The sequence below is a fragment of the Haplochromis burtoni genome, unplaced genomic scaffold (genome assembly GCF_018398535.1).
Source record: "Haplochromis burtoni strain Fernald_Lab_line unplaced genomic scaffold, NCSU_Asbu1 Contig_165, whole genome shotgun sequence".
NCBI classification, from domain to species: Eukaryota; Metazoa; Chordata; class Actinopteri; order Cichliformes; family Cichlidae; genus Haplochromis; species Haplochromis burtoni.
The window spans coordinates 80,236-99,685 of NW_024582526.1; the positions used below are offsets into that span (position 1 = coordinate 80,236).

Here is a 19,450-nt window from a genome sequence, read left to right on the forward strand (position 1 = left end):
ATACATATGCGTACCGAACCGAAAGCACTGTATCGAATGGTTCAATATCGATACGAATATCGTTGCACCCCTACTATTTACATAACCATCAAAAGTAAGTGCAGAATCAAATTTAACACCAAGATTTGTGATCGAACTTTTCAGATGGGAGGTCAAAACACCAAAATCAACATCTGGAGAATCAGTAAAACGATGTGGGCCAAATAAAATTGTTTCCCTGTTGTAATCATTAAGATTTAGAAAGTTATTTGCCATCCAAGATTTGACATTGCTAAGACAGTCAAGCAGAGATTGACATGGGGAGGTATTCAAATGGCTAAAAGGTAAGTAAAGCTGAAGGTCATCTGCATACAATTGAAATGATACTTTGTGTTTACGAAATATCGCGCCAAGAGGGAGTAAATACAGCAAGAAAAACAATGGCCTCAGAATAGATCCCTGAGGCACACCCCAAAGCAGAGCAGCGACAGAGGACGTGGCCAAGCCCAGCTTAACACAAAAACTAATTTTGGAAAGATTTGATTTTATCCACAACAATGCCAAATCAGAAATCCTACACAGTGGTGTAAGCGGGAGATCAGCAGGTCGTGGTCCACTGTATCAAATGCAGCTGTCATGTCCAATAAGACAAGCGCAGCATATTTACCACGATCAGTCGCAACAAGAATGTCATTCATAACTTTAATAAGAGCTGTCTCTTTACTGTGAAAGGGCTTAAAACCGGATTGGAAGATTTCAGACAGCTGCAAGTCATTCAAGTAGTCTAACAGCTGGGTATGTACAATCCTCTCCAAGATCTTGCTTAAAAAGGGAACCTTGGAGATCAGTCTAAAATTCAACATAACAGAACTATCAAGGCCAGGGTTCTTAAGTAAGGGATGTATGACTGCATGTTTAAACCCACTAGGAACTTGACCGGATAACAGACTAGTACTGATAGTTTTCAGAAAGTAAGGTCCAATGGTAGGAAATACCTTTTTGGAGAAAGCGGGCAGTAATAACATTGTTTGCGGAACCACAGGGCTTAGCATGTACCACCAATTTATCTAAATCAAGCATTGAAATTGGTGCAAAGGCAGAGAACAGACTTGAGCAAGGAACACGCATGGCCGGATCAACAATATATAGGGTCAGAGGCCTCAGACTAGCAATCTTGTCCACAAAAAAGGTAACAAACTTATTGCACACAGCCTTAGGGGATGGCTAAACGTCATAACCCTCCATGTTAAGTACAGAATTTATAGTATTGTATAAAACACGAGGGTTATGATCAGTTAACCATGGACTAGTCTTGGGATTACATTTTCTTAGCCCTAAAGGGGCAGCAACATCGAGCACAGATTCACAAGCAAAGTCAAAATACAAAAGTAGGTCCTCTGCGGTGGATAACTCAGGGGGATAAGACATAAACTTGTCAAATAATATGGAAAACCGTTCAGCAGTATCAGAGCCATGGGCAGGATAACATCGAGCAGATACAGCCCGATTTGCCAAAGCGTTAGAAGGAGCAATATCAAATAAGATACGCATATGGTCGGAGAATACTGCATCTTCGACACGTACATTACAAACAGAACCACTGAACGCTAGTACGGTGGTATGGGTTCCAGATAGGGAGGCAAAGACCCTTGGTTGTTGTATCCAGGCTGGTCAGACATCCGGATGGATAAACCTGGATTTCCAATAATGCCTGCTGATCATAAGACGCTATAGGACAGAAATGTAGTGCAAAGTTACCAAAAACAATAAAACAAAACAAATAAAAGAGCGATAGATGGCGTGCCAAACACACAGGCACCATCTTGTAAATCCTTTGTGCTCTCCCAGTCAATTTTGATATGAATATGAAAATTAAGTCAGAAATGAATTTGAAGTCCATTGTCAACAAAGAGTTAACACAAAATGTGTTATATTTTCTGTCCTATAATGTTGCTTTTTAATATGTTTTATAACCCTTACTATTTCTTTAATTCCAGGGTTTGGTGCCTTTGGTAATACAGTCCTTCCTTACACGAATACCAACAAGGAAAAACTGCTGAAGCCGTGTGATGAGAACGACCAGCAGTATCAGCCTGCCTTTAGCTACAGGCATGTTCTTAGCTTGACACCAAATAAGAATGACTTCGAAGCTGAATTAAAAAAAGCAGTTTACCTCTGGGAATTTGGACTCTCCAGAGGGGAGTCTGGATGCCATGATGCAGGTGGCTGTGTGTGAGGTAAGACCTCTGCTGAAGACCATACAGTGCCGTCCTTTAGGTCACATATCCCTTACCTTTTTTTTTCTTTCTTTTTTTTTGCCTGTCCCGTTTGGTTCTTTTGCCATCAGAATTATTGTCTAAAGGCAAAGAAAGATGGCCAACGGATTTACTTTACCAAATGGACCATCCCGGCCTTGCCGTATTGGTCTATTTGATTCACCTTTGCTTTTAGTGTTTATTTTATTTTATTTTCACTTGCTTAACACGGGACAGACTTGACTGGGGAAAAGAAAAGGGAGAAAGAAAGAGGGAAAGAAAAACAGCGGGGAAGAGGAAGGATAAAGGGAAAAAAACAAAAACCAACAAAACAAACAGACAAAAAAATACATATATCAATCACCTGTTGAGAAAGAAAAAAGAGAAAACAAGCAAAAAAAAAGCAATATAATAAACAACATCATCGCAATGATCTATGTGAATATAACAGTAAATACTAAATATTAAACATTATTGTGAAGCACGTAGGATCGACAGCGCACAGTGTGCTTTGAGGTAGGAGCCAAAAAGGGTGTAGTTTGTGTGTGTGAGCACCCTTGTGTACACCTGTGAGCATGAGTGCGCTTGTGTTTAAAAGGTTCCTTCATGTAATGATCTGCTAAAGCATAGGTGTCAAACTCTGGCCCGCGGGCCAAATTTGGCCCACAGCCTAATTATATCAAAGCCATACCAAATTACTATTACAGCTGGCCTACTGGTATTATACAGCTAATATATATATTGTTTAGTATTAAGCTTTGCTTGTTCCATATTCAGTTTTTCAGCAAAACTTGTTTGAGTCCATAAGAAAAGATTCATTCTTATATCTGGAGGAAGATTTTTTTTTTCAATAAATCTTAACGTTAGCCCGCGACTTTGTTCCAGTTTTGAATTTTGGCCCACTGCGTATTTGAGTTTGACACCCCTGTGCTAGAGGGTGTGGGGAGCCACAGCCCCATCCTCCTGGGCAAGAAGCAGGTATGGAGGAGATAAAAAAAAATCACTTGTCTTAAACATTGCAAATTAGGTTTGAATAAAACATCTGTGGGAAACTCCTACAAATGTGATAAGGCTAGCCATCTCTGACTTTCAGTCTCGAACTAACACGGTGCCTTATTTAAAACTCTAGCCTTTGTGATAAAGCAGAGATTCCTAAAGTATTTTTTGTTATGTAAACATGCACAAAAACACTTTTATTTTGTCCTATATCATCCATTTTATGTGTAAAACTGCTTCTTTTTTTTGCAGAAAAGCTAGTGCACTGCATCTTGGGGCTAACAGTTACATGATCTAATGCTTATTTGTCTTTTCTGAACAAGTTTCCTCTTAAAGTTCACTCTGAGAGAATTTTAAGCTGCTTCGGCTCAGCTCTGAAGAGAATCATTGTTCAAACTTGGTTTTGACTTCCAGTCAGTCAATCAATTAAAAAAGATTATTTTGGATTTCAAAATTTTAATTTGTTTTTATCATGTACCTATTTTCAGTAATATCAACTTTAAATAGCAGGAAATTAACTAGCTATTTAATTCTTTTCTTTCTCTTTTTTGCCATATTTTTCAAGAAACCTATATTTGACAACAGCATAATAAAACACCTCAATGTTTTAGTGGCACCTATATGGCCAGTCCAGCTCCTCCTTGACCCCCTCCCACTCTAAGAAAAGTTACAACCACCCATCACCTCCCTTGAGCTGGGTGTCAAAATTTTTAGGGTATTAGTTTAGGGTGTCAAACAATACATGTGTCCAAATTCATAGGCTGCATCCTCCTGAGGACCCGTCCTTCGCGGTCTACGTGTGCCAGGTCCTCAGGAGCCGGGAGTAAATGGCTGTGAAATTGGACGATCTAGCCTTCAGATTTGCATCACCGCTGTCTCGGTGGAGTTTAATAAACTCAGCCGTCTGCTCCTTGCTATCTAAAATATAACAGGACACTGGTGCAAATTCTCGATGATCTCACATTCTGTTTAATGAGTTTTCTGTTTGTTGTTTATTCAGCTGTGTGAAAACCAAGGAGGAACCCACCGGGGATTAATAAAGTTTTATTTTATCAAATCTAATCTAACAACTTTAATCTCAGCCAAACCGATTTACTCACGAACAAATAAAACTGATAAACTGAGCACATATTTTAAGTTTGCACACCTACATTCTCACCTGAAAATATGTTAAAATTTTATTTTGTGACCCAGAAATATTAATAAGAGTAATATTAAAATTAACTAGCTTACGCCATTGTTGAAAACTGGAGTTGACTGGGCCGCGCTATGAATTCTGGAATATGGTGGGCCACGAATGATACACCCAACCCTGCTGCTGAGTTACCCCCTCATCTGGGGCTCTCCTCAGCTCTTTCCGGGAGAGTGGCACGGTTGCCCCTCCGTTGGTCTTCCTTGGTCTCTTGTGCTCTAGTGGGGCAGGGATAGCTCAGTAGGTAGAGTGGTGGCCCCATGATCGGAAGGTCGGGGGTTCGATTCCCCTGAACAGCTACCCTGAGGTACCCCTGAGCAAGGTACCGTCCCTACACACTGCTCCCCGGGCGCCCAATGGCTGCCCACTGCTTCACTGAGTGAATGGGTTAAATGCAGAGAGCGATTTTCCCCACGGGGACCAATAAAGTACACCTTCTTCTTTCTTTCTCTGAGGGCCTCAGGATGTCTGGGGCCTTGATCTCCTCCATACCTGCTTCATGCCCTGGAGGACGGGGCTGTGGCTCCCCCACACCCTCTAGCAGATCATTACATGAAGGAACCTTTTAAAAACAAGCGCGCTCATGCTCACAGGTGTACACACGGGTGCTCACACACACAAACTACACCCTTTTTGGCTCCTACCTCAAAGCACACTGTGCGCTGTAAATCTTACGTGCTGCATAATAATATTCAATATTTAATATTTACTGTTATATACACATAGAGCATCGGGATGGTGTTGTGTTTATTATATTGCTGTTTTGTTTGCTTGTTTTCTCTTTTTTTTTTGAGGGTCGAGAGTTTATTCCAGTGTCCTGTTATATTTTAGATAGCAAGGAGCAGACGGCTGAGTTTATTAAACTCCACCGAGACAATCTGCAAATTTCATTAAAAGTGTAATAAACTATCATCTTGTCTTTATTTTTAGTTAGCACATGCCTTAAACACTTCAAGCTGTAAGCTAATGATAGTTATATAAGAGCAGACGCATGCTGGTGCAATAAGCTGTACGTTTTACGTCCGATGGATGCATGATCTGATTAGTCGACTAATCACAAAAATAATCGGTGACTAGAGTATCAAAATAATCGTTTGTGGCAGCCCTAGTAATTATACACCCACTCACTGTCACAGTATAAAACCAAAAACTTATTTTTTATTACCAATTTTCAACATCAATATTATGTGAAATATCATGGTTTTATTACCAAAACTGTACACATGTATTGCTTAGATTGCAGCAAAACAGAAACAAGCATCACTACCTTGGATGTTTTATCAGTTTTCTGATAATTCAGTGGAGAAAACTTGTATGTCTATTTACTGATCGATAGATACACATGTAGATACATGGATATATAGTTATACATACAGTATGGAATAAATTTCAAAAAAATTATTTCTGAAAAAATAAACAAGCAAAAGTGCATAATTGTTGGACTATGATACAATTAACAGCATTCACAAAGAAGAAAGCAAAGAAGTCTATATTAATACCAGTAAATGCATCCATTAGCAAATATGTGCATATTCTTAACCTGTGAGCATTAGAAAGAGTCAGACATAACTTGGACAACTGTCTGTTGTGTGTACTGCAACAATAGCCCTCACTCTCCACCGGTGAATGTAGGATTGGCCACGGTGGTGGTGGCAGTCTGGAACAGTGGATTGTCAGCCTGTAACAGAGAGAGCCGAGTAATGAGAAATCTATATCTTATTTATCTTTTTTATTCATCATGACTTGAAGTTTCAAAGTAAGTTGAAGTAAGCTTAAATCATTTGACGAAGCAAATTATAATACGATACACAGGCTGATCCCAATATGCTGGACATGTGTTCATCTTCTAATGTCAGTCACTTTTAACTTTACAAATTTTCAAACTCTGTTAATCTCAAAGAAGTGACTGCTACTGTGGATCAGTGAGTCACAGCTACATTCATTGTACTGCTGCCAGAGCAAGCACAATCCTTTTCAATGTTTAAACTAATAAAGCCTAGAGACTGGTTGGCAACCACTAGAAAAAAACGATGTGGTGGAGTGTGGTCCATGACGCGGCTGTGTGGGAGGTCGGCGCACCTGAGCTTAATCAGCACATCACTCTTCCCCTGCACATAAATGAACTAGGGCCTGTTGGGTTGTTGTTGTTGTGGATGTGTGTGGCTGGTAGCTAGGGAGCTGCAGTCGTGGAAGTGGGTGAGCAACAACCGAAATAAAGGAAAATGTTGCAAAATGTTGAACTGTGGTCGTGCCGTGCCTCCTGCCTGCCACAAACAAGTACTCTGCAAATACTTGTGAATTACTTTACTAGCCAAACAGTAATGAAATTGAAAAAGTGCATTGCAACCAGAAAAAAAACAATGTTTGCTTTCAGAGTAAAAGATTTGCCTGACCACTAACCCTCAGAAGGAACAACTTTTATTTTGATGACAAAAATTGTCTGTTTACACTTCGTGTCACACTAAATCAAGTTTCACTACTGCGCTGAGCGTAAATGGCAAGCGTTGTCAGACAGTCTGCTTGTTTCATGCAGACTGTCTGTTTTCCCAGTTGTTTATTTCTTGCTTGAACTTGCAGCGCTTGCTTGCAGTGCTCCCATTACTCACTATGGACAGGAGCTGACGGTCTGGGATTTTTAATCCATGTAATAGTGATTCCGACAGGTATTAAGTGTTTTTGTAAGGACAGTTTAGTTTTAGTTGACTGAAATGTTGTATCTGAATTACATGAATCAAGCAAACAAAAATAGTAACTGTAACAAGAAAGTTAGATTAACATGAAACCAACACAGTCATTGTCCAAAGAGACCAATCTGAAATGTGTGACAGCGATTTCTGTTTGCACAAATAACTCAGAATGATGTCTCACCTCTGCCCATTTGGACTTCTTCTTTTCATTCTCAAACTTCCTGAACTCTTTCAGGTCTTTCATGTAGAGGAGTAATTTAATAAGCATCAGCAGCAGAATGCCGATGAGGGCCACAGCTGCGATGGAGCCTCCGATGATAGCTATGACATTAGGCGGTTTTGGACAATCTACAGAGTTACAAATTAGACAAGTTTGAACACTGAGCTGTAAATGAATGAAATGTAGAAAATGGTAACACAGACATTATATGATGAGGACCAGATTTGACTGGTGATCGAGTTTGATGATTCATAAAAATAACTGTTCCAATAAGTGCCTGGAGGGGTTTCAAGATGGCTACTGAGTGGCAAATTGTGTTTCTATCAGGGCTTTGAATCTATGTCTGCTGACTTTTCTTAGCCATGCTAGCATAGGTAGCTCTATGAAGCAGGTTGGGCTCACAGAGTTGATTTAAAAGCTGTTGCTGGATAAACAGACAGTATATTTTCTGGCCTGCAAGGCCCTAATGTCCCCCAGTCAGCACATCCCAGCCCTGTGCAGATCCTCAGTGTGTGCATTGTGATAGCACAGTTATTACTGCAATGAATCAGTGAAACTGTTAATAAATTAAGACTGTTTTTTGTCATTTCATCAACATCCTACCTCTTTTCTCCATAATTTCAGCCTTGTAGTTATCCTCTCCAACCAACTGAACCAGCTTAAATGTCATCCAGCATCCCTCGCTGTCTTTCTGCTTACACTCCTTGGGTGAAAGGGTGAACGCTTCCTTCACTATTTCAGAAGAAATGGTCTTACAAGCCTCGCTACAGTTTTTTTTAAAGGGACCTGATTCAAAGCCGAGGCATTCAATGCAGTTCCTGAAAACACAATTACATGTATTAGTTCAAAATTCAAAGTCAAAGGTTTTGTTTTTTCTTTTGCTTTACTACACAAAACAGTGAACACCACGTTTAGAGGAAAAGCTCAGTGGAATTAAGAAATCACTTACACTTTGGTCTGGCACGGGTCAGTGCAGCCAGGACACTCCAGGCAGTGAGGACGCTGATATCCCCCTTTACATTCACACTGATTGCACTTGCAGATCCCTCTGCCATTGCAAACACTATTGTTTACGGTACGGCAGGCCTCGTCAGAGGTCTTGCACTGACAGGCAGAGCCTTCAAAGCCAGAATTACATTCACATTTTCCACACTTGCATCTACCTTTTCCTGCAAATAGTAAGAACAAAATATTTTTTTGCAGCAAGGAGTCTGTGCCACATGACAACCAAGAACATAAAGAACATCACCAGCAAGAGACAAAGCCTCTCCTGATGCCTGTGGGTTCACCACATAAAGCACAACCTGACTGGAAACCCACACACACGTTCCACAGCACCGTCTGATTACTTTTGAACCCAAAAACTTTGAGCAAAGTTGTAAACCTATTCAAATTACCACAGAGACACAGCACTTTTAAGATAGCATCTATTATTTTGTTCCAAACCAAACAGGCTAAAAGTAGAATTCAGTTTGTTTGTATGGATTTTAGGAGCATAGTGGAATAATCACAGTAGAATAATCACAGTGGAATAATCACAGTGGAATAAGAGATGATTGGTAAAGTTAAGATGATGTTCAAATTAAAGACCTGTAATGGAGTGAGTTTGAGCCTGTCCACACATTTAGAAAGGTGTGAGGCCATTGTGAAACACTTTTTCCATCATGGCAGCACGATGGTGCTGTCCTGAGTTTGATTTCACCACTTGGCCTTTCTCTGTGTCTGTGTGGGTTCTCTCTGGGTACTCCAGCTTCCTCCCACAGTCCAAAGACATGCAGTTAGTGGAGTTAGGTTAATTGTTCATGTTAAATTGCCCTTAGGTGTGAATGTGAGTGTGAATGGTTGTCTGTCTCTATGTGTTAGCCCTGCGACAGACTGGCGACCTGTCCAGGGTGTACCCTGTGATAGGCTCCAGCCCCCCTGTGACCCTAACAGGAATAAGTGGAAGAGGATGGATGGGTGGATGTTTCCATCATAAAAATGTTTGCACAAGAAAACAAAGTAACTTATTTTACTTTTTTATCTTGTTTTAATATAATTAGACCTTCTTTTGAGGAGAATGACTGCAAACCTACCTCCACATTGTTGGTTCTGAAACTTCTCACAGTGGTCATCGTCACATTCACAGTAGGATCCATAGTATTGGCTTCCACTATCTGTGTTGTGGCACTCGCACCGGCCACACACACAGTCTCCTCGACCCTCACACTCAGTGCCATTATCCTTCTGACAGGATGCTCTAAGGGTGTGCTCTTGTTTGTTCCCAATTTTGCAGTTACAGAACTGACCAACGTGACCTTCTTTGCACCTAAATAAGGACAAAATTTGAAAAAATACATCAAAAAATTTGAACATTAATAAATAACAGAAAATAAAATTTGCCACAAAATATTTGTTCACTTCCAAAAATTAATACTGAGGAATCTGTTAACTGTCCCATAATCATACACATTATAATCCATAGATAACTCTATTCAACACACCACAGCACACAAACCATTTCTAAAACTACAAACACATTCACAATTTTACCTTTGATCTTGCCAGTAATGCTTGTGTGTTATTAACACCCTACAATACTCACCAAAAGACTCAAAAACAACACAAACGTCCACAAATCTACTCCAAACTGAACCTGGGAACAATATGCTTATTTGCACACCTCAGTTATATAGGTATTGAATATATCTAAATTATACTATATTTGCACATTTTGTTTATTTGTTATTTGTTATTAGCCATGAGGGCAGTGAAGACAGGCAGATGATGAAGAGAAGAGAGTTCCTGTGTCTAACACTTATTATTATTATTTCTGGTCGCACTCTTCTGTGCTGGACCAAATATGGCGGCAGTCCCACAAACAGCCACAAATAGCCAGGTGAGGCTAAGGTCCAGTGTTGCTAAAGGCTGATGGGTGTTTGTGACCAGAGAACAATTTGCGTAAGACAGTTTGGAACAAAAAGTCCAAATGGAGTAGAGCTCTGCTGTGTGTCAGCATGTGAAACTGTAGCAGGAGTAAGAAGCATTAACTTATAACCTTAAACAGCCTGTTGGGGACTGACTCTGTGTCAATGTGTCAAATATTTACTTACTTTTGGTCAACAGAGCTTAACAGCTGTAGTACTCTTATTTAAGTTTTATCATGATAGATAGTGTGTTTACGGATGGCACTATAATTACAGGTAGAGGCTGATAACTGTATCAAGCAATGACATAAACAGGGACAAAGTTTCACTATTTCCACTGGTGATCTGTCACAAATAATTCTCAAAATACTTTGTGAAAAACATAGTTTATTAAACACTTTCTGATGCATGACTGCAAATAAATGCTCACTCCTCCTCCAGCAAACCTCTTAGGTGTGAGGGAGTCTGTCCTCTAAATGATGCTGGTGACTTTTTCGTCTTTCACTTGTGCAGATAAAGCTGTGTGGATTGTGACAGATGGATGTGTTGTGTAAACCTAGCAGACTTTTTATCAGAAGTTCATATTTGTGGTTCAAAGAATGGACACAGTTTGACATCATGACAAAAATGAAACTATTAGACAATTTTAGGAAACAAAGTAAAATATGAAAATGTTGATTTTTACATGTACAAATACAATAACAGTGTTTGATCACACCATCACTAATATCAACTTACAGTAATTATCAAATAATACTAGCCTTTCTCACTCATTCTTTATCCTAATGTGATTGCATCTTTGATGATGAGTCAGGTGAGTCTGCAAACAAATTTATCTGATAATAGTAGTGTTTCAATTTTCATCCGGCTGTAACGGCAGTCTGGCGAGGAAGGAGCAGCTAGCAGGTCCAGCGGGCATGTGGTGTGGAGGTTAGCCGGACAACTTGGAGGCCAGTCAGTTAAATAGACCTTTATTTGTTGTTGGCAACATGAGACCACACAAGCCAGGTCTCCATGGCTCTACTCAGTCCATACATACATGTGTGGGGACAGGTAGGCGTTGGCACCAGACCGTTACAATGGTAAGGTCTCTCTCTGAACAGATTGCTCGGCTGCCACTGCACTCACACACACACACTAGGAGACTCCCACAACTACTACAGTAGTAGGGCAACCCCCGCTAGTGGTGCTATAACACAATAACAGTTGTTACAAGGGTTCTCTTCCTCTAAACCTCAACACCTCAAAAACATGAATGTTTTCATAAGACCTGACTTCCTGTCCCTCACACTGCTAAACATTTACACAGTTAAGCCTAGAACTAAGTCAGAAGTGTTTATCCATGTGCTTGTCAGTGCAAAGCAGCTCATTGTGGATGGTGCAACTTCCAATTAGTTGTATGATTCTTCTTGTGGCTACTGTGAAAGTGTGTTTTACTTCATGTCCATCAACCTGGTCGTCTCTCCTAAACAGTCCAGCTTCTTCTTCTTTATAACTCTGTCTGTGCATTTTCTCTTACTTAGAAACATTGCTGTAAAGAATTCTGTTGTAATGGTCACACGCAAACTGACCTTTTCTCTTTTTATAATAATAATAATAATAATAATAATAAATTTTATTTATGAGCGCCTTTCAAGTCACCCAAGGACACTTTACAATAGGATAAAACACTTAGTAAAACAATGGCAGAATAAGAACAATAAAATAAAAGCACAAGATAAAATGAACAAACAGTGGATTCACAGTGAATGTGCAGATTTGAACAGATGAGTTTTGAGTTGAGTTTTTAACTTAATCTGCCAAGTAAGTTTTTATCCCTCAGCTGTAAAGGCCGATCGGGTATCGCCTTCACCCCAGTGTGGATACCGAAGTTTGTGAATGCAATAACTTGAGAATAAGGCGACGAAGGACTTTCTAGTTGATACTAGAGATGGACCGTATTACGTATCGGTATCAGTCCAATACTGACCTAAATTACTGGATCGGATATCGGCGAAAAATAAAAAAAGTAATCCGATCCATAATATATTTTTAAAAAAAAAACCACCTCACAAAACTTGCAACACGGCGTAACTCGGCTCATAACCGTAGCACGTCGGAGCAGTGTGCTCACGTGATAGAGCGGCTGTGTGTATTTGCAGCCTCGCTACCAAACCAGCATTTCATCTCCGAGAAAGTTATCCCAGAGAGAAGTAAAGCAAGTGTGTAAGTTCATCTCTGAATGTTTGTAAAGCATTCCCACGTTAAGCTTAACAACCGATATATGGAGCGACTGCCTCTCTCTCTCCCTCACCTTCCTGCTGCTACTTCAATCGTGAAACTGCTTAATGATCAGCTGATCGGCTTTTCTGTCATGAGTCCGTCTCTCTTCTTTGTTTTTCGCCCACTTTGTACCAGAAAATGAAACCAGCAGCACGTTTAAGCTTGATAAGCTGTTGTTAGAATTTATTTAATATTACTTTCTAGACCAGGATTCTTTTCTAGCTGACGGCTGGTAACTGTGCAGGGGCGGATCTAGCAAAGTTTAGCCAGGGGGGCCGATAGGGCATGAACAGGGAAAAGGGGGCACAAAGACATACTTTTCTTTCTTATTCTCATTTAAAATGTCGAGCTTTTAATAAATAATTATCTGAATCTTACACCAAAAATTTTAATCTGATGTAAAATGTATAGAAGTCCATTACTGTATATAGTAACTGTTAAGTCTAACATACCCTAGTAAGCTATAGTACTTTTTCCTTTGGGAAGGTACCATCTGTGAATTCTGCAATTCTGTTGAAGAAAGATGTTGAATCTATTTAATTATTCTTGAAAAATAATTTATTTCTGTGCATTTTTTTCACACTGCATCAAATTAAATTTGATTACATCGATTAAGCATCATGAGGTGGAGGGTGGGGGGTAAATGGTAAATGGCCTGTATTTATATAGCGCTTTACTAGTCCCTAAGGATCCCAAAGCACTTTACATATCCAGTCATCCACCCATTCACACACTGGTGATGGCAGCTACATTGTAGCCACAGCCACCCTGGGGCGCACTGACAGAGGCGAGGCTGCCGGACACTGGCGCCACCGGGCCCTCTGACCACCACCAGTAGGCAACGGGTGAAGTGTCTTGCCCAAGGACACAACGACTGAGACTGTCCAAGCCGGGGCTCAAACCGGCAACCTTTCGATTACAAGGCGAACTCCCAACTCTTGAGCCACGATCGCCCACGATCCCTATTTTTTTTGCTGAGAGTTTGCAACCCTATTAGTTAGGTTGCTTAATATTTCTGCTAAGTACTCTTTAAAATACCAGAATAGGAAGGATGAAGTAGGTTTAAGTTTATTAGATTGATCAGTGTTGCTGAACTATGAAATATTTTGGGCGCAGAATATTTTTTACATACAGGTATAACAGAATAGCTTTAGTGTTGTTGTTTATTTAAACTTGAGTATAAACTTATACAAAATGCAGCAAGATATTAAAAGAACACTATATCGGATTCATATCGGTATCGGCAGATATCCAAATTTATGATATCGGTATCGGACATAAAAAAATGGTATCGTGCCACCTCTAGTTGATACCATAGGTGCATCAACTAAAAATAACTTTGAATCCCACTGACCATGACTTCAAGGTCAGAGGTCAAGTTTTCTAAAAATCTTCTGAATGAGATAGCTTGAGAAAAGAAGCAGTGTAGGATTTTGAAATTAATAACATTGGTGCTTTATCAATAGGAAAGCTACAAAACTTGTGACAATTTAGCTAAAAGTTTCAAATCTATGTACTTCCTCTTTTCCAAAGATGGATCCAGTGGGCCAGATTAGAGTCTTTGCTTATCCAATTCTAGCCTCCGGTCCTTATGTTTGACACCCCTCTTGTAGACTCTTTCACTTACAATACAAAGTGCCTTGAGGCCACTGTTGTTGGGATTTGGTGCTATATGAATAAAACTCATTTGAATATTGTGAACTGAAAGGGACACTGACCCCTACACCTCTTCTTGGCTATCTTTAGAAAATGTGGCTTGTGATGGGAGAAGGCAGCCAATCACACGTCTTTTCAGACCAGGACAGAGAAGTACAAAGAGCAACAAAGTCAATCTTGTGTGATGATAAAGGACTGCCTTGACCTGTATTTATGATATCTGACATGAGTTGAGACTGATCACAGATGCTGGTGACAGAGAAGAAGCAAAGCTCTAATCCCAGGCTGTGTTTGAATTATCCACTTGAAGGCTGCCAATCTCTACTTCAGACAGATGCAGTGATTTACTGAACTAAAGAAAGGGGCATTACTTACAGTGTAAAGCAGTTCTGGTTGTCGGCATTAACAGAAAAATAAATGTCACCATTCTTATATGTTTAAACAAATGACTGATGCTGGTACTTTTCTGGCAGACAGAGCAGGCTGCAAACAGCTTTGACAACATTTAAGTGGATTCAATAACATTTTCAGTCGATACCAAAACACTGAGAATCAGAGCTTACCTACAAATACCACAGTTGATGCTTCCACTCATATTGCAGTGTGGATGGGGGTCAATAATCGGTCCAGCAGTGTCACATTGGCACTTACATGTGGTATTTATGGTCACTGTCAGCGTGTCTTTAATGCCCCGTGGACTGATGGTAAAGAACTCGTTCTCCATACACGTGTCTGCGGTCACTGTAATTTCAAAAATAACCTGGAATGGGAATTCAGGTGTTGTGAGTCACAAGTGCATATAGTATAACAATACTATAAACTGGTCAAAACAAGAGATTCACTTTGTATAACAGTATACAGTGGTCTCTCGCTATAATGCGGTTCACCTTTCGCGGCCTTGCTGTTTCGCAGATTTTTTTTTGTGTGCAATTTTGCATGCAGTGGTTTTTTTTGTTTGTTTGTTTGTTTTAAACAGCGCATTGTGTTCTGCGTCCTGATTGGCTGTAGACTGTTGTCAATTAATCTCGTGCCATATCTCCTGTACAGTACAGAATGCGTTCAGCTTGTCAAATTTACATAAATCTTACATCGCTAGCAGTGTGACTCTGAAGTGCTGTACTGTATGTTTGTAAGTTTTCTCCCCAACAAACACAACAAGGTCGACGAAACGTTGTCACCTGCGGGAGCCTTTGGTTTCATTCTATAATACTGGACTTATTTTTCTACAAGGTTTGAACTTTGTGTTTAAACAAGAGAGAAAAGTGTGAAAATGTTCATGCCTGTCTGAGAAAAGTGTATAAAGTGTGTAGTGAGGGGTTTTACAGCCTTAAAACATCTATAATAATTGTAAAAAATAAAACCATGTGCAACTGTGGCAAAAAGTTAGTCTAGAGCCCTGTAATATATCAATGATACCCAAAGAGCTGTGTATACATTTTTAAACATTATTGGCTCTCAGCATTTGGCTGTTCTGCCCACGTGGTCTAAAGCTTGCAGGCACATGCACTAGTTTGGTTTTCAACTTGATCTAAACTGTCTTGTTAAGAGTCAGCCCACCCATATCATGGTACTCAGTATTAGAATGATACTAGTCTATCTGGACCACTTTAATAGAGAGTGACTACCTAAGTTACTCTCCATGAGTAAGGTTTATCGTGTGGATGGATACCACCTCAGCATAATGGTTTTTATTACACCAGGCAATTGAAATTAATAATAGGGTCTGAATTTAATTGTTTATCAATGATAAATCACAAAAATGACTTTTGTGTACTGACCAAAACAATACTGCACAAAGTGGCTGAGACAAAGTTCTTCCACCGCATGGCTGGGTTTGTCCTTAGAGTTTAGGCTGAGGAGTTAGCTTGGTTGGATTTATTTAAAAAAGCCATTTCGAAGGTCAAGTCAAGTCAAGTGGCTTTATTGTCATTTCAACCATGTGCAGTGGTACAGTACACAGTACTGTACTGTGTGCCTCCAAGACCATGTTGCTATATATGGCAGTCAATCAACATGATGACATAAAGTGCAAGTGTGCAAAAATTGCAAGAAAAAAAACAACAACAAAACAGTGCAACACCAGACAGAACAGAATGATACTGACCCAACAGTGCAATAGAAAAGTGCAACAATGGCAGTAGGTTGTGCAAAAAGTAAGCATTTTGCAATAAAGGGCATCTGAGAAGGATGTCTTCAGCCCACCTACCATTTAAAGCACTCTCCCAACTAGGTGAAAACCCTGTGGGATCCTGGACTTGGTGAAAAGGTTAAAAATTCCATATCATATTCTTTCAGATCTCCTCAGCAAGGTTGGAGGGTCAAAGTATCATTAATGCTAAAGGAGGCCGAGGAGTAACTTAACATCTGAGACAATGAGCAGGAAAGTGCAGGACGGACAGGTGAAGAGGCCATGCTGCTAGCGAGTCTGCTACGAGCTAAGCTAGCAAAACAGTAAAGACACAGTAAGTGAAAACTTTGGCTATAAATTAGCGAGCGAGTAGACAGAGAGTGTGCTTCGGATGAAGCACATTAAGGTTTTATTATGAAATAAAAAGTTATCTTAAAAAATTGTAATTAAATTTTATGCAGATGAGCTACTCAAACACACCACTGTGTGTTGGAATAGGAACAGGAAGTGATACTCTACCGCAGAGAGGGCAGTGTTACCAAGTGACAGCGCCACCCAAAGGATCGAGAATTAAAGATTCTGAGCTACAAAATAGGTGCCACCAAGACTTGGACCACCCATCCAGATCAATCATCCAATGTTCACTGACATGTGGGTGACATGTGACTATGAAAAGTTCAAAGAACACTGACCTCATCTCCCACGTGCACTTGGTCACAAACCCCCTCTTTCTCGCTTTTTTCTCCATGGCTGCATATCGGCCTGTAGACGACTCTCACGTTTTCAGGGAGATTGTCATGAGTTATGGTCACTTTAGAGGATAATGCCTGTCATGAATTTGAAAAGATGGTAAATGGTGTGGTACGGTAAAGATAATGAGAGAGAGAGAAAAAAAACACCTCCAAATCATTAGAAATATTCCACTCATCACAAAATGAGTCAACTTACATTGTAGGCCCTTTCAATCAACTGAACAACATTCTTGGAATCTGATGACAGAACTCCAACTTCTGATTTTGGAATCATCTTTGAGAGTTCCTTGGAAAGACATGAAATGTAAAATCAGTCAAGAGTCCGACTATTTTTGCCCCACAAGCAGATAGAAAATGAAAGGTACATCTTATTTACCTTGTACACAGACTCAACATTTTGTGTCACTGCAAATATCGTCTGAATCCTGTTTTTTTCCAACTGCATAGCTAGCTGTCCAACAGAGGGGTAGTCCTGGAGATTTTTGGAGAGTGGAGAAGAGATGGAAAAGAAAATAAAGCTATATGTATGTGTGTGTGAGGCGTCAGCGTATATATAAATGCAAGTATGGATTTTATATCATTGTTTTCTGTGCAGTCTGATTTTTTTTGTCCTTATTCAAAACAATTAAAAGAGAGGGGAAAACATTGGATGCTTATAAATCTGATCCATGTTCTTCTTAGAAGCTGAACAAAACTCACATGATTCCATACATACCATCTCAGTGCTCTTGACATAAAGATTGTTTTCCATGTGACACTTTTCATCATTGGGTTCCAGTATACCGGCCAGCTTTCCGTCCCCAGCCATATGGAATCCAGCATCAGTGGTAAGCACAATCAGCCGAGTGCTGTTGCTGTTCCAACCAATTTTGTCCTGAACAACATATCAGGGAGCATTAAGACCCTGTCAAATGCTGTCAAAATCAACTTTGGCTAAAAAAAAAAAGCTGTATTTACTTTTTTTACCCTGAGAAAAATACATCTAGATCTAATTTGTCTAAAACATTTAGTTATGAACATAACTGCTGTGTGAGCCATGTTTGGCTGGATGGAACTCCATTGTTTCATCCTGTTTCCAGTCTGTTAGCTTTGACTTTTCAGAACATGTGACAAGTCATAAATGAGTAGAGGCCTACATGTTTGGCCATATGAGCTGTGAGCATTGACTGTGATGAAGTTTAACCACTGCATGTGTGTATATGTGTTTGTGCGTCTGCTGCACTGTGGTGCTTGTCTCTGTGGTGAGCAGGTTAGACTCAGATCAGTATGTACGACTGACCAAGAAAGCTTGTAATTAACACTTTATGGAAAAGCGACCATCATTTACATTTAGAACAGAGGCCGACCTGTTCAGATGCCACCAGATCAATGATAAGGGATGTGTGATTTAAAGGACAGCACTGTATGGTCTTCAGGTCTTACCTCACATACAGCAGCCTGCATCATGGCATCCAGACTCCCCTCTGGAGAGTCCAGATTCCCAGAGATAAACTGCTTTTTCACTTCAGCTTCAAAGTCATTCTTATTTGGTGTCAAACTAAGGACATGTCTGTAGCCAAAGGCAGCTTGACACTGCTGGTCGTTCTCATCACACGGCTTCTTCAGTTTTTCCTTGTTGGTATTCGTGTAAGGAAGGACTGTTTTATCAACAAAGGCACCAAACCCTGGAATTACAGAAATAGTAAGGTTTATAAAACATACTAAAAAGCAACAGTATAGGGCAGAAAAGATAATACATTTTGTGTTAACTCTTTGTTGACAATGGACTTGAAATTAATTTCTGACTTAGTTTCCATTCATATCAAAAGTGACTGGGAGAGCACAAACCTCTGTAGGACAACCTCCTCCCTAATGAATGAACACCACTGTGTCGTTAATTAAAAGCTCTCTGTAGCCATATTTAGCTACTGAAAAGCAGGAGGTACATGTTACATGAATCCACCAGCAGAAGAGCCCTATACTCCACAGCTGATGCACTAATGCACTATTACAGCAATTTTAAAGACACTGACTAATTTGGATTTAAATGTTCATTCGTTGCTCTTTGGCTGGAGTTCCTGTCCACAGTTAGTAAAATCTGTGTATACCAAGTTGGGAGATTGTGATGTAATGTTTTTACCTATTCTAGCATGGTTTGTGATTTTTCTCAGTGCAGCAAAAAGATCTGTTCCTAGTACTTTGACATTTGCCAGGTCATCCTTCATGGAGTAGGACAGATCCATCAGGTAGTAGAGATCCACTGGATGGCCCTCAGCTGCCTTAAAAGAAACATTGAATGAAACTGGAAGTCCTGCAAACACAGTTAAAAAAAAGGAAATGAATAAAGGCAAAACCAAAGCTACTCCCCCCCATACATACAGTAGAACGATATATGAACTGTAAATAGTAAATACACAGCATACATAGGCACCAGTAAT

At 39.9% G+C, this 19,450-nt stretch overlaps 1 protein-coding gene across 5 annotated transcripts in view; it reads right to left on the bottom strand.

The window, feature by feature from the left end:
- Positions 1-5,560: 5,560 nt before the first annotated feature.
- itgb2 (integrin, beta 2) overlaps positions 5,561-19,450 on the bottom strand; it is a 28,370-nt gene continuing 14,480 nt past the window's right edge. For all 5 annotated transcript variants that reach the window (XM_005933357.3, XM_005933355.3, XM_005933359.3 and 2 more), the window contains exons 5-16: positions 19,153-19,323; positions 18,456-18,697; positions 17,749-17,907; positions 17,410-17,505; positions 17,230-17,319; positions 16,974-17,108; positions 14,717-14,913; positions 9,405-9,637; positions 8,279-8,498; positions 7,933-8,147; positions 7,291-7,457; positions 5,561-6,100 (exon numbers count right to left, since the gene is read on the bottom strand). In XM_005933357.3, the coding sequence (XP_005933419.1) occupies positions 6,032-6,100; positions 7,291-7,457; positions 7,933-8,147; positions 8,279-8,498; positions 9,405-9,637; positions 14,717-14,913; positions 16,974-17,108; positions 17,230-17,319; positions 17,410-17,505; positions 17,749-17,907; positions 18,456-18,697; positions 19,153-19,323 (1,994 nt within the window). In that variant the 3' untranslated portion in view covers positions 5,561-6,031. The remainder of the gene's footprint in view (positions 6,101-7,290; positions 7,458-7,932; positions 8,148-8,278; positions 8,499-9,404; positions 9,638-14,716; positions 14,914-16,973; positions 17,109-17,229; positions 17,320-17,409; positions 17,506-17,748; positions 17,908-18,455; positions 18,698-19,152; positions 19,324-19,450) is intronic.